This window comes from Vanessa cardui, chromosome 7 (assembly GCF_905220365.1).
Source record: "Vanessa cardui chromosome 7, ilVanCard2.1, whole genome shotgun sequence".
Lineage (NCBI taxonomy): Eukaryota > Metazoa > Arthropoda > Insecta > Lepidoptera > Nymphalidae > Vanessa > Vanessa cardui.
The window spans coordinates 8,994,174-9,009,835 of record NC_061129.1 but is presented as its reverse complement, the minus strand read 5'-3'; the positions used below and the strand labels follow the sequence as shown (position 1 = coordinate 9,009,835).

Sequence of the window (15,662 nt, the reverse complement as noted above, 5' to 3'; positions counted from 1 at the left end):
GGAAAATGAAGCAGGTCTATCATAATATTGTTTTTTTTTTTTGTAAAAAAATGAATAAACATAAATAAAGTCGCATGCAACTAAGTTTTTAATATTAAAATAATATTGATGTATAAAACATAAAAATAATTTTTGAATTTGAATTGAGTAGGTTCTACTGAGACTTGTAGCAAATTACAACATTTGAAACAACTGTGATCTTAATTCGTCTAATGGCATGTAATCGTTATCGAAATTTAGCTCTTATGTTAATGCAGTAAGAATTTCAGGTAAATTGTACCGTTGGAGAGACATAGCCATTTACACGCAGCAGGCAGGCAAGCCTCTAGCTAAATGGGGCGTTTGAATGTTAAAGTCTGTACAAATTATTCAAAGGTTGTTATTCAAGACCACCATTAAGTTAATTTATCGAACATTAAACGTAATTTTATAATAATTTAGTGTTTATAAAGCTTCTAATTGGCGCTCAAACGAATGCTGCTCAATAACCGAAAGGCCTCGTTTTTATCTTCAGGTAAAACAAAACGAAGGCCGTGAAACTTTGGTTTTTTCTTGCTATTAGCGTTCGCCTCATGGTCCACAATCATTAATATTAAAGCGTTGGGGTAAACATATGAATGTTAATGTTCCGAACATTTTTTCTACTCTAATTGGCATATTTAGGGTTCCGTTGCTCTATAGGAAAAAAATAACCCTTATAAGATATTATGGTGCCTGTGAAGATCTTTTTTGTACAGATTAAATGTATTATAAAATAAATATTATAAAGCTCATCATATTTATCTCAAGGTAGATTTAATTTTTTTAATTAATTCGGAAAATATGAAAAATATGTAATTACAGGCAGAAGGGACATGACATCTTAGTTCCCAAGGTTGGTGGCACTTTGACGATGTAAGGAATTGTAATATTTCTCACAGCGTCATTGTCTATGGGTGATGGTGACCACTATAAACCAAACTAAATCATAAAATAAATAAATAAGTTTTACGTTAAATATATTTCTTTGAAAGTTGAATCTTAGAGCGATTTCAAATGATTTTTATCTTGAAGAAACTAAAACACATTCGTCGGGCTTAGAACTAAGTAGTGGAGTGCGGTTAAACGGCGCGGGCGACCTAAGCATCTTCTGCAGGGAAGTTTAGGCGAAGAGTTTAACAGTTTAACAAGTTCACACAATGGGCGTTGTTCAAATTGTTCCGTTTAATTTACTGCATCAAGTCAACATTTTCTCGGCAGTGAAGTATGCTGCAAATCTATTATCCTGCAACTTTTATTACTCACAACTTCTTTGAAAATAAATCCCTGTCTCTTGTTGACTTACTCGGGAGTTATCAACGGTGATTTATTGTGAGAGTAATCAGTTATTCTTTATATTTAACACAAGTTTCGCATTTAGTTAATTAATTCGCTTCATTCGCTGGAAAATATTTTAAAGAAATACTTGAAATTAAGTAAAAATTATTACGTTATTCGAGTGGGACTTTACAAGCGCTCTTGAATCGTCACAAATCTGTCATGACATTTTTTCAAGAACTACTTACTCTTACTACCCTGTCTGGAATTTAGATTCCGAATTTAGCTAAAAGAGTTGATAAGAATCTCAAAGGTTGCTTGTTTAATTTAAAATAAATACATATTATATAATTACATAGACATACACTACGGTGATAATGTGGAGAATTTTCGAGAACGTTTAAAGAAGTTATTGATATTTATTTGTTAACCTTTTTTTCAATACGGTTTATATAGTACCAGTACAGGTACTTGACCGTTTACACAATTGTTTTTTATGTATATTTTTCGAAATTTTACAATAACGGGGCAGTATCTGGCACTGTACAATTTACGATCATTTGTTCTATATTACACATATGTGAATATCGATTGATTAACATACACTATTAAAAATAAACATTGTTTTAAAACGTTTTAAATTTTATAGAAGAGAAAAATAAAATGTAAGTTAACTAGATTTATACAAATTGCGCCACACATAATCTTATTATGTTTCCCGGCGTAAAATTGAACCTTCATAATATATTCTTCAGCTCCCGTACATCTTGTGACTTGGCACTTAAGACAGGAAGCTAATAATGTTTACTATGACATAAAAGGAACATACGACATTTAATTTACACATCATTGAAATAATGTTATATTAGATTTAGTAGCATAGGTTTTTATCATCTGCCTTCTTAAAAAATAAATTAATACCATTACGCCTTTTCAGTATCTTATAATTAATTATATGACATTGGGCAGAGAAAGAACTTTTATAAGAAGTCGAAGGAAGGAAGAAGAAATTTTATTAGGAACATTATTAAAAAAGACAATTATTAACTAAGAATATTTTTTTTATGGTATAGGTGGGCGGACGAGCATATGGGCCACCTGATGGTAAGTGGTCACCATCAGCCATAGACAATGACGTTATAAGAAATATTAACTATTCCTTACATCGTCAATATGCCACCAACCTTGGGAGCAAAGATGTTATGTCCCTTGTGCCTGTAGTTACACTGGCTCACTCACACTCCAAACCGGAACACAACAATACTGAGTACTGTTATTTGGCGGTAGAATAACTAGTGATTGGGTGGTACCTACCCAGACGGGGTTACATAAAGCCCACCAAGAAATAACATTAAATGCTTAAATATATACAAATATAGACTAAAACTAGTTGCTGTATAAATCTTGACCTCAAGAAATGGTGACTATTAAATAATTTAATTACTTTAAAATTCAATAGTAACAATATAGCGAATTTAATTTACTTAATGTGAACTTTGATTTTATTATAGCAAAGTATAGTAAAGGCTTTAAATGTTTTTTAAAGGGATTGTTAATAACACTTATTACCAAATACATGAATTAAATAAAACATTTTTATTTAATAATTAAAAGATCAAATTGAACGAACTCTAAAAGTAGTAGGTAAATATTATTCCCAGAAAGAGCAAAAATGGCTGAAAATAATAGAAGTTTCATTCAACAGTTGGAGTAAGGGCACTCGAATCTTCTTATTAAAATCTTTGTAAGTTTTCAACTGAATAATAAAATTTAGAACTCATACAAAATGAGTCAACGAATTAAAGTAAATAAAGTCCACTGAAATCATAAAAAATATTGATAAAGGCATTTAAAATAAACCAGTTTAGTTTTGATAGCCTTGCTTGGAATTAAAATAATTAAATGCAAATATACTGAACCAAATAACACGAACGCGAAGCTTCTGTTTCGTCCTGATATTCTCTGATAGCAGCCTTTTGTGACATGTAATGAATCTAACAATAGTATGTACAAATAACATTCCAGGATGTACGAGACAGAAACGCTTCTTGATTGTTTGACTTATAACAACACTAGCTATGTCTCACATAAAATTACGATGATAGGTATCATTCTATTTATGTTTATAATATTGTACTTAGGTAATGAAAACAATATGTTCGGAGATAGTTAATTAATTGAACAGAATAATGAGAGAAAAGTTTAACAAATATAGATAATTTTTATAATTGTAACGAAATTCATATTTTACTTATAAGAAACTATCCGGTGTCAACAACATCATAGATTTACGAGATAGTGAAAGAAAATTTTATTGTACTCCCAATTTCTTCGATGCCTTTCAGAATGGATCCCAAGAGGGAATAAGTCTTCACAGCGTTTCGAGGAAACTTGTAACAGCTATTGAATTTGTTACTATTGGTAAAAACTATTTATTAGACATCGGAGATTGACTGGTTAACAATGAAATGTCAATTTAAACTGTTTCATAGCAAATAAATTCCATCAAAAATTATTTATCTATTTACTATATACTAAAAATTATCGTATACTAAATAATGAGTGAAGGGCTCTTTTCCTTTTAAGGGAATGATTTGGAGATAAATTCACTACGATGCTGTAAAGCGTTAAGGTATACATTCAGATTTTTCATTCTTGACATGCAGATCTTCTTAAGATGTTTTCCGGAAAATTTCAGTTGTGCTTAAATGGATTTGAACATACATTCCAGGGCAAAACGATTACATAGATCTGATATTTGTCGTATCATCCATCAAGTGCGAAGTAAAGTACTCTGATATAATACATATACGTTTCTACATAGTCAGCTTCCTATGTGAAAGTTTCATACATGGCAGAAACATGCCAAACTGGTTCCCACGCTACTCCATGACACCCTGTCATATTCATAACACGAATATATTCTGGGAAATACCAATAACCTCTGTGATATACGAATACTTGAACAATAGTTTTAAATTCAGTTAAAAAGTGTTATTCATATTAAATTTTCGTATCAAAAATCAAAATAGATGTATTATTATGATCCTATACTTTGAATGTTATATTCGGAATACATATGAATGTTAGGGAATTAATAATAATGACAGTATAGTTTGAATTTAAGGTATAAGTTATTGTTGTAGCCTATGTCACTCCTTATTATTTCAGCTATACGCCAGTAAAATTCCCGACAAAGTCGGTCCAGCCGTTCCAAACATTAGCTGGAACAAACAAACAGACCGACAAACAGAAATAGAATATATATATATATATATATTGTTACGTTATATATACAGTGTTATACATATATGCATTTCATAAAAAGCGATTTTTTTAATGTGACAAACTGACGCCAATTTTTTAATGTATAAGTATACATATTATGTCAACTGGTAGAGTATCCCACCGTTAATTTCATCTCGTATTATTTCCCATTTATTGGCCTAAATAAAATAAACAGCTACTGACATTAAATAAGGTATTTGTGTGCCAGTAAAAATTTAATCCATTTTATGGCGGATCGGAAAATAAACGAACAAAGAGTCCACGGAAATACAAAAGATGTTTATTTAATCACAAAGGTTCCGGACGAAATCGTACAAGACAGTTATCAATGTACCGACGTTACGGATTTAATGAAATTTTTAAATTTGACTTTTTTTTTAATAAGTAGGACGAATTATTTATTTTTAGAATATGTGTTTGTAATATAACTCAAACACGTATTTTCATCATAAAGTAAATAAGGAACAAACACATTACATGATATCATGTAAAAAGAATATGCCTACAATTGCTGAATAATCTGTATTAAAATTCAAAATGTGTATATCGAAGTGTTATATGTGATGTGAAATTATATTTTATAAAACCGACGACCATTGCCTCGTTCGTGCAATGGATACTCATAATATGGCTCGTGTAAATAGTTTATGTTACCTTTTTGTCGCAGGGCATTTCGGTTCAAAGGACTTTATAATATGATCTTACCAAATACCTAATGTAACTGATGGTAGCATTTTTTAAGAAATTAATAATATAAAAATTAACGTAAATATGTAATTTTCTAAAATTTTGCTACTAAAATAATTTTACATTTTATATAATATTAATAAAATATATTCCAAAACGCTTTTATAAATATCAAATAAAGTATAATATTTCGTAAAGTATTAATTACATAGGTGTGTTAATTCCCGCTTCGTGTTTTCAGTATATTTACAAAACGGAATTTTAACAGAATTTAATTTAAAAAAAATAATTCATTAGAAAATTATTACATGATGATATCATCTTAAAATATTTATTTATTTTTATGTTTAAAATGGGCACGAATCATAACATATTTTTTATAGTGACTCGATAGTAGCTTTCGCGCAAGAGCGTCTCTAGGTTACTTTCCACTGATGAGACTATCTACCGTTAACCAGCAATACTATTGTCTTCCGGTTCATAATGTGAATGATTCAAGTTAATTTCAGGTACAATGAATATAACATCTTAGCACCCAAGGTCGGTGGTGCGTTGGCAAGTAAGGGATGTTTAATATTTCTTACAGCGTTAACGTCTATGGGTGATACTGAACACCTACCAACTGGTCACCAATATTATAAATTAAAAAAATAACAAGTAACAATTTGAACATTTACCTGTGTATCTCTTGTTTTGAAGTTGAAATTATCTTCTTAGAATAAAAATACATTTAACATTTGAGGAGTAAATTTAAATAAAAAATATAAACATATTTAATTTTTACTACTATTTACAATCAAGCTTAACTACATATTATGATAATTTATTCAAATAATAGTAAAATTCTTCATTTATTCTAAATGTGAATCTCGATATCAAAGCCTACGCGATTTTATTTCGGTTGGTTTTTATATGAAGAAGGTATAAACCAATGAATTTTTATTGCATTACATCTAAAACTTCAAGAGTAAGTTAATTATAATAAATAATGAAATTTATAGAACTTTTTGTTACCGAATGGCGTTATAAAGTTTAATGTCACTAAGGCCATCTTAACTGGCACTTGTTTTTGTGCAAAGGTAACCCTTAAATTTATTGCGCGGAAGATCAACCGAAATCACTAACTGTATAAACATACAACCTTGTAGTATTAATGCCAAATATACGAAAAGAGAATTGATATCTGGCAGCTAACAAAGATTTAAAAGTTTCTAACGGACTGTACGTCAAAGTGACCTAGGCAATTTCGTCTAGAGCTGAGTTGGCATCGAGCTAGCCTTTGTGAAACGTTGAAACGCGTATGAATCGATACAACGTTAGCTGGGGTTCCGTAGACGTGATGCACAAGTAAGCATATAGCTGTATATCTTTCCAAGAACAATTTACATTTTAATTCATATCTTCAATTGATTATTATCGAAGTTGCATAACAAAAACAAAAAGTAATTTTATTATTAGTAGTAAATTTAATGAATGTAAGACATTAAATAACCCTCCTATTTATCTTCATTAGCAAATATGGTGATTACGTCTTTAATGACGTTAATGGTTTCAGATCCCAATCCGCATATGTATTTTAATTTTAAAGTTCAATCTGAATGAATTTCTCGTGATCATTGACCAAAAATATCATGAGAAATTCCTAAATAATTGGAGCAGATTAAGATGCGAATCGATTTTATAAAAATTTAAACAAAGAGAGGTTTTTAAATGTTATTTGGTACTTTATTTTCAGAACAACAACAGCCTGTAAACCTGTTTCCCATTGCTGGGTGTAGGCCTCCTCTCCCTTTCAGGAAAAGGTTCGAAACATATTCCACCACGCTGTCCCAATGCGGGTTGGTGAAATACACATGTGGCTGAATTTCTATGAAATTTGACACATGCAGGTTTCCTCACGATATTTTCCTTTACCAGCGAGCACGAGATGAATTATAAACAGAAATTTAGCACATGAACAATCACTGATTGTTCATGTTCAACCCAGGCAAGCACCACTGTGCTTGCCTGGGTTTGAACCTGCAATCATCGCTTAAGATGCGTTCTAACCACTGGGCCATCTCAACTCGGCTTTATTTTCACATTTATAATGATATCGCAAACAATCGCATTATGAGAAATTATTTAAATGTAGTTTTTTTATTTTAACTCTAGTTAGTTGGAAATTTGTAACAAAAACCAAAGTTTCATGAAATCAAACCTCTATAGCATTCCAAAAAATGTTCATGAATACCAAAAACGCTGTTGTTGTTTTTTCATTTAAAAGTTTATATTTTACATGTATGTCTAAATAACTAGGTCATATTTATTTCATTTTTACTTTCTTTAACGTCCATATATTTTTGAGTTCCTTTTTTAGACATTTGATCTTTCATAGCTCCGTTACATTTTTATTAACAGAGATATTATTTTTATATATAGAGTATAGACTAACAATAATTTATTAACATAAGAATTAAGAACATTAAATGCTTAAATATATATATATATATATACAAATATGAACTAAAACTAGTTACTGTATAAATCTTGACCGCGTGGAATGGTGGCAAGAATGCTAGCAGCATTTCCCCGTTGAATCGCAATTCCGATCCTCTGGGCAAAAAACGAACCGGCCCTCCTGTTACCAGTGGAGGCAATGAGGCGAGGTGTTATACTTTTGATGTAGCTTTTTGCACCACTACTCCAAGGGCCAAGCGTTTCGACAGCAAATAGACTAATGATATGTAATAATATGTAAGTACTTACATTCATCGTGATCTTTGGCGGTGACCGTGAGCACGGTATGTTGGATGTCTTCATTTTCGTCAACTTCCGCTTCATATAGCTCCTTGTCGAAATACGGTGGATTGTCATTTTTATCCGCGATGCCGATTCGGATGAATTTTGTCACTGAAAATAAAAAATAACGCTAAATTTTCCATCTTTGCATAACACATTTTGCAAATTATTCTTTGTAAATAAAATGATTGATTGATAATGGCTACGTAAACACTGTATTTTATCTTTTGAAAACATTTTATATGGAAATTAATTATATAACGCTTATTTTCTATTGATGCTAGACTTTCACTATTATATTTATATTACTATGATGTATTGTTATTTAACCTTTATATTAACATTATAGATTTCATTGCTGCGGTCTCTAGCGAATATATTATATTTACAAAATGTATGGTCAATTATGATATTTGCGGTATTTTCGAATGAAACGATTACTATGATTCATATACTTTAAATATACAACGAGCTCTAAATAAATATGTAACTCGAGTTTTTTCAATTAAATATTAATCTATACATATAATAAAATTGGTGTGTCTGTTTGTAATATTAAAATAGCCTTTTTTTATTAAATGCATTTATGTGTACTTATACACGATACATATACCAAAATCGAATTTCTTATAATTTTTTTCAGTCTGTCTCTCTGTCTATTTGTTCCGGTTAACCTCTGGAACGGCTGGACAGATTTTGACGGGACTTTCACTAGCAGATAACTGATATAATAAGGAGTAACTTAGGCAATTTTTTTTTGTTAAATTCAAACGCATACAAGGTCACGAGCACAGCTAGTATTTAATAAATGTAATCTCACTTATATACATAGCGCGAGTTCGTAGAATTATCATTGGTATAGGAATATAGGAACATTGTTTTATTTTAATTAAAGTTAATGAAGTTGGTTGTTCAAATACCTAGTCGACTTCAAACAGATAATATTAATGTATTTCGTCATCTCGCCGAACATCAAAGATATAAAGCCGACCCACAACGACGACACTTACATTTTAATAAAACTTTACTGAATACACCAAATGAACCATAATCTGTGTCAGAGACTTATGTAAAAGAAACCTAGAGGGAAATTGCTTCCGTTTGAGGTACTCTTTAGCAAAGATAAATTAGGGACGTTTGTCGAAATGTCCGGTGGCTTTATTAGCAGACGACTTTGAGGCTCTGTTGATGGACTCCGAGTCACATGGGAAGGACGTTAACCTTAGCAAGTGGGTAACAAATGGTATAACAGAAAAGGCGACATTCGTCATTTACGATTGTTCAACAATTCAACGCAGAAGAGCTCTTTCTTTATTTAGAGATATATTTTAAAATGCAACAATGTTTTGGGAGTTGGGAAGGAGCGGTATAGGTTAGGCTATGTTTTTTTTTTAATGATATAGGTAGGCATACGGGCAAGTGGACCACCCGATGGTAAGTGGTCACCACACCCATATACAGTGATGTTGTCAGAAATATTAATCATTCCTTTTATCGCCTAAGCGCCGCCAACCTTAGAAAACTAATGATTTTTCTGCATCGACTCGGCTGGGAATCGAACTCGGGACCTCGCAGTGGCGTACCCATGAAAACCTGTATACACACTACTTGACCACGGAGGTCGTGTATCGTCTCCCTTGTGCTTTTAGTTAAAGTATAAACTATACCTGATTTAAATTTCATTAAAATTCGTCGAATATTTTTGCATGATTTAGTAACAAACATAAATATTCCAATTATTAACATTAAACAGGATTCCTGTTAGCGTATTTTTATACCGTATCACTTTCCTATATAACAATACTGTTAAATAATACTCATAACAACAACATCAATTTAATATAAGATCCAAAAACTACAAATTCATTATTCAAGTATGTTATAAGCCTTTGAATCAAATTAAATAAAAATATATGTATGTAGGTACTTTATTCAAGAATATTCCTACAAGCACTTTTGAATTGTCATTTTACAAGATTAAATTTATCGTAAAGGATGTATGTAGATTCCATCAAAAAGGTCCGACAAGAATCTCAGAAGTTACTTTTATCAGTAATGAAAATGTGATGTACGTATATTTTTAGAATTTATGAATTGAAGCGAATAGTTTTGTCCCAATAACTACATTCATATAAAACATCATCATCATCACACGATTAGCACTGAAATCAATATCAACTAAATTTTTAGTTACGTTCAAAAGGCTTTTTTTTTTCATTCCGTTTGTAAGTGGTTATGATATAACGCAAGCGAAGATTTTGTATTCATTATATTGCAGACGTTTTCGAAAATTATTCAACCAAAAGTTAAACTTTGTTCTTCTTGAATTGAATTCACGGCACAGCTTTTATATTTATTATATGATATGCATTCATAGCGGAACTGCGATATATGTACGTTTCGACTTGCACCTGTGCGTTTTGGTTTTGGAGGTCACGTTTGTTCTATGACCTCGTATTATTGCGAGATGGTATCAGGTATTCAACCGCCAAACTGCAATACTTATTGTTGCGTTCTGGTTCAAAGGGAGTGAGTATTACACACTCAGCACAGAGAACGTAACGTCATAGTTGATAGTGCTTTGGCGATGTAGGGACGATCGATATTTCTTAATGTCTGACTGTCAATGTCTCACGGCGATAATTTCCATAAACAATCATGTCGCCTATTTGTCAGTTCGTCTGTGTCTTATTCACCACTAAACCGAACATGATGAAATTAGGTATATAACAGTAAAGTCCAAGGAAGTCTGAACATGAGCAACTTTTTATTCCTGACACCTGACGTCTAAGCCTTAAAACGCATATCGGGCGGCAACTAATTTTAAATCAAAGTAAAAATAATTAATCGAATATTATTACACGAAGAACTAGGTAGAACAGTCGGAAATGTCAGGGACTCTTACATCTTACAATTCATTGTAATGTATTTGAGCTTAGTTTAAATTTAATATATTTATTTGAACTGACTTTCCATAAATATAACTAAAAGGATAAGACAACACGTATAAGTAAAATGCTATGACACTGTCGGTATCCGGGTCATTAAGCGGTGCTCGGCTGTCGCAGTTTTCATAGAACAAAAGTATTACCTGTCTTGAACATTTAATTTTACGTCGCAAGCATCATAAATAATAAAATATAGAATTGAATAACATTTCTAGCCCTAAAAAGTATTATATTCTATCCATTAAAACACTTTCATAAGCAACATTTACTTGTAACTGAAATAGAGACTATTCTATTTATTACTAAATAATAATAAAAAAATCGAATCAAGTTTCCATAAAATGATATCGTTAATTGTAAATTAGAAATGGGAAGTGGTCTAATGAGGATACCCAGAATGTTTTTTATAAGGCATGGCATGTTTTGTTTCCGGGCTCCGAGGAGTAATTTTGTTAGAAAACTGTACCAACAGTCGTAAAAATTGACGCGGACAACTCACGCTCCTCGTTTAATATTCAACCGCAATTTAGCATATACGAATGAAACCGACCAATGCCCCATAAATTTCGTCGGTTATTTACATATATCTACAGTGGATATACGTTCGTGTAGCGTGTAAGGTACTATGCAAACCAACTAAATGATGCAATACTAAATAAATACTAATTACATTTACATTTTATTATACGTATAATAATAACTGAGTTCTATATTTCAAACGTGAGTTGATATAGTTAGTCAAATAAAAAGTTAGTTATAATACTTATTATGTAATTTAATATTTTTTAATGATTATTTTTTTTTTATGGAATAGGTTGACGAACGAGCATATGGGCCACCTGATGGTAAGTGGCCACCATCACCCATAGACAATGACGCTGTAAGAAATGTTAACTATTCCTTACATCATCAATGCGCCACCAACCTTGGGAACTAGATGCTATGTCCCTTGTGCCTGTAGTTACACTGGCTCACTCACCCTTCAAACCGGAACACAACAATACTGCGTACTGTTGTTCAGCGGTAGAATATCTGATGAGTCGGTGGTACCTACCCAGGCGGGCTTGCGCAAAGCCCGTAAAGCCAAAGTTTAAATGAAAAGGTTGTAAAGGTAATAATGTACTCATGTACATAGTTGTCACTATCTTGTCACTAAAATGAAGAGAAAAAAACCATAATAATGATTCAACTTTAACATACTTTATGTTAGTTGACCATTTCAAAAGTTAATTGCATTTTTATAAGAACATTTCTTATACAGAAGGCTGAGCTTCGTTAGACCAATGCATATAATGAAATTCCTTGAAGGAATCCACGCATCGGCGAATACCGTCACGTGAAAATAATACAAGACAAAGCGAGACATTTAATTAAAATCAAACACAACTATACTTATATAATTTCTAGGATCCGTATACCAAAATATTTTTCTTTGTAAAATTGTCTTAAAGCTTAGGACTAATATTTATCAGAATACAAAAGTTAGCGTTTCGAGGTAATACGGTGTATACTTTTGAATATTAGAAAAACACAATAATAGATAACGTTTATATTTTTTCATTTTCATTATTTGACTTCCATATATCTGACACAAAGGATTAATTCTTATTTAATTAAAAAAAAAAATAACAACTAAATCTTTAGTCGGTTCATATCTGTGGAATCCACCCTTACGACCCGGTAGTTTAACCTTCAATTTAATCCCGTAACGTGACGAATCAAGTGCTTAGAGAACCCATTTGACTAAAGTATTGTGATTTGATTTGATTTTGGTGAATGTGAAAAGGATTTCAGATAAAGGGACATAAATATTCCACTTTGATCGTCGGTCGTACATGATACTTCTCATGCTCGTATACATTTCGATGCGACACAAATGAAAATTACGAGTGAGCACGAACTTTAATTTCCAAGCGAATGTTTTCAATTAATGTGTACAACAACGCTTCCGCGATAAACTTCACCGCGATAATGTACGGCGTGCTTATGATATTAGTTATAAAGATTTTATTTACATTTTTTTTAATTGTATGCTGAATAGAATTTGGCAGGGTATTGCTTGTTTTTAAAACTACTTATCATATTATAATGAAATCATTTATTATATTAAAATTATATTATAAATATTCATAAATAATGGAATGCGTAAGTAACTGCAGACCCCCTCTTCCTGAATCAATCCAGTCATTCGTTCTTAACAGTAGCTATATATTTACTAACCTAACTAACTAATATGTTACATAAGTTTCCGAGACATGTCTTATCATTAGACACCACGCAACCCGCCTTTTTTGTTTTAGTCTATGACAATATAACCACAATAAGCGGTATGTAATTTTTTTGTGTCTGCTCATATTATTATTATGGTCTGCTCATTAAAGTAACTGTAAATTTCCCACTGCTGGGATAAGGCCTCCTCTTCCATTAAGGAGAGGGTTCGAACATATTCCACCACGCTGTTCCAATGTGGGTTGGGAGGTCTGCTCATTAAAAGATGAGATTAACAAAATTGAATTTTTAGTTTAAGATTTTTGTTTAATTACAAACAAACCAATTTAAGTTTAATTTTATTTTGCTCAATCAATTTATCACTTATAGTATACATAAATAGTATTTTATTGTTATTGGTCGCCATATGCATAAACCGACCACTAAAATTTTACCCCAGTTAGTGAGCAGATCATATATATTTTATAAATGGCTTTTGTTTCCCTAGTGCTCGGTAGTATGCACGAGTACAGACGTTGCCAATCGTTCTCCGGAGTACTTTATCCGAAATCCCAACAGATACGTGACACGGCCCTTTTCTACGTACCCTCCGACGAGACATATTTACGACGGTTGTTTCTCAAGCTAAGTTTCGATATTAACCCATTATTAACCTTACTAAGTGGCTGTCACTGATACTTGTATTGATTGATTTACTTTTTATACAGTGTTTGATTATAAGCCGATATATTATTTTATTCGGCGGTATACCGCGGTTTAGGTATTTTTAAAAATTCATAACATAATTTTTATTGTTAATTGAGTATTGAATTTCAAGTGATATCACGTGATGTATTGCAGTACGATAACACTATATACATAAAACTTTTAAAGACGTTTAAAGAAAATACAGTGGAGATAGATATTATTGAGATATAAATATCATTGGAGAAATTATTAAACTGATTTTGCAAGAAGCCGTTCCGATACATAACAAATCAATACACTAGTTAACATTACTCAATCGCTCGTTCTTATAATTTAAACGTTGTCAGTGATAACGAAAACATAGGACACGTCTCGGTTCCTCACGCGCGCGAAACTGTGGGCTGAAATTAGTTATTTTTTATGGTATAGGTTTGCAGACTAGCATATGGGCGACCTGACGATAACTTGGCGCTGTTTGAAATATTAACCATTCCTTACATCGCCAATGCGCCAACAACTTTGGGAACTAAGATGTTATGTCCCTTGTGCCTGTATTTACACTGGCACAATCACCTTTCAAACCGGAACACAATAATACTGAGTACTGTTTTTAGCGGTAGAATATCTGACGAGTGGGTGGTACCTAGCCAGACGGGCTTGTACAAAGTACCATAGTACCCTACCATCAAGTAAAGTATACATACATACATATTTAAGAACATTTGATTTTAAATGATATAAACGTTACAAATGTTGAATTTATTACTGTGATCCAATAGTTTCCTGAAAACGAAGTAAAACATTTCACAGAAATCAAATGTTATTCCTAAACTTTGTATTATAAAACTAGTTACGTCATGGCAGCGTAAAGTTTAGTATAAAATAAAGATCTATTCAATATTCTGGAATGACAACTAGTTTACTGTTTCATGTTTTATAGAGACAAATTGTATTGTAATAAACAACACAAGAATAGGACGGCGAGTAAGGAATAACAACTGTGAATAGAGTTGTATTTCTAATTAAACTTGATATAATTTATGTAACACAGCTCTTATTGGTCGTTATTTCATGTTATTACATTAATGAAAAATAATATTGGGTTTCTTTACGATATTATTCAGTAGAATGTTTAATCCAAAACGAGATTTTAAGAGCATGTTTTTAATTTCTTATTTCCACATTATGATTTCCGTATAAAATATTGTAGAACGCTAATAATTATCGTAAGTGTTAAAAATGTATTTAGTGTCGGATACAATGGAATGATGAATGAGCTGAACTGAGATGGCCCAGTGGTTAGAACGCATGCATCTTAAGCGATGATTGCGGGTTCAAACCCAGGCAAGCATCACTATAAATATGTGTTTAATTTGTGTTTATAATTCATCTCGAGCTCGGCGGTGAAGGAAAACATCGTTAGGAAAACTGCATGTGTCTAATTTCATCGAAATTCTGCCACATGTGTATTAGAACAGTCCGCATTAGAACAGCGTGGTGGAATATGTTCCAAACCCTCTCCTTAATTGACGATGAGGCCTTATCCCAGCAGTGAGGAATTTACAGGCTGTTACTTTATTTTACAATGGAATATACGAGAAGAAAATTCTTAAATTCGGTGTTAAACATTAATAATTGACAGTTTGTTTAATCTTAAGCATTAGGCTAAATAAGCGTTTAAAGAGCTTACTTAAATGTTGTATACTTTTCCTAAATTAGGATGATCAGGTGGATAATAAGTAATTA

At 31.7% G+C, this 15,662-nt stretch overlaps 1 protein-coding gene across 5 annotated transcripts in view; it reads right to left on the bottom strand.

Moving 5' to 3' along the window:
• Positions 1–15,662, bottom strand: part of LOC124530838 (neural-cadherin-like) — a 261,718-nt gene that overhangs the window by 61,074 nt on the left and 184,982 nt on the right. For all 5 annotated transcript variants that reach the window (XM_047105166.1, XM_047105165.1, XM_047105167.1 and 2 more), the window contains one exon: positions 8,020–8,163. In XM_047105166.1, coding sequence (XP_046961122.1) covers positions 8,020–8,163 — 144 coding nt within the window. The remainder of the gene's footprint in view (positions 1–8,019; positions 8,164–15,662) is intronic.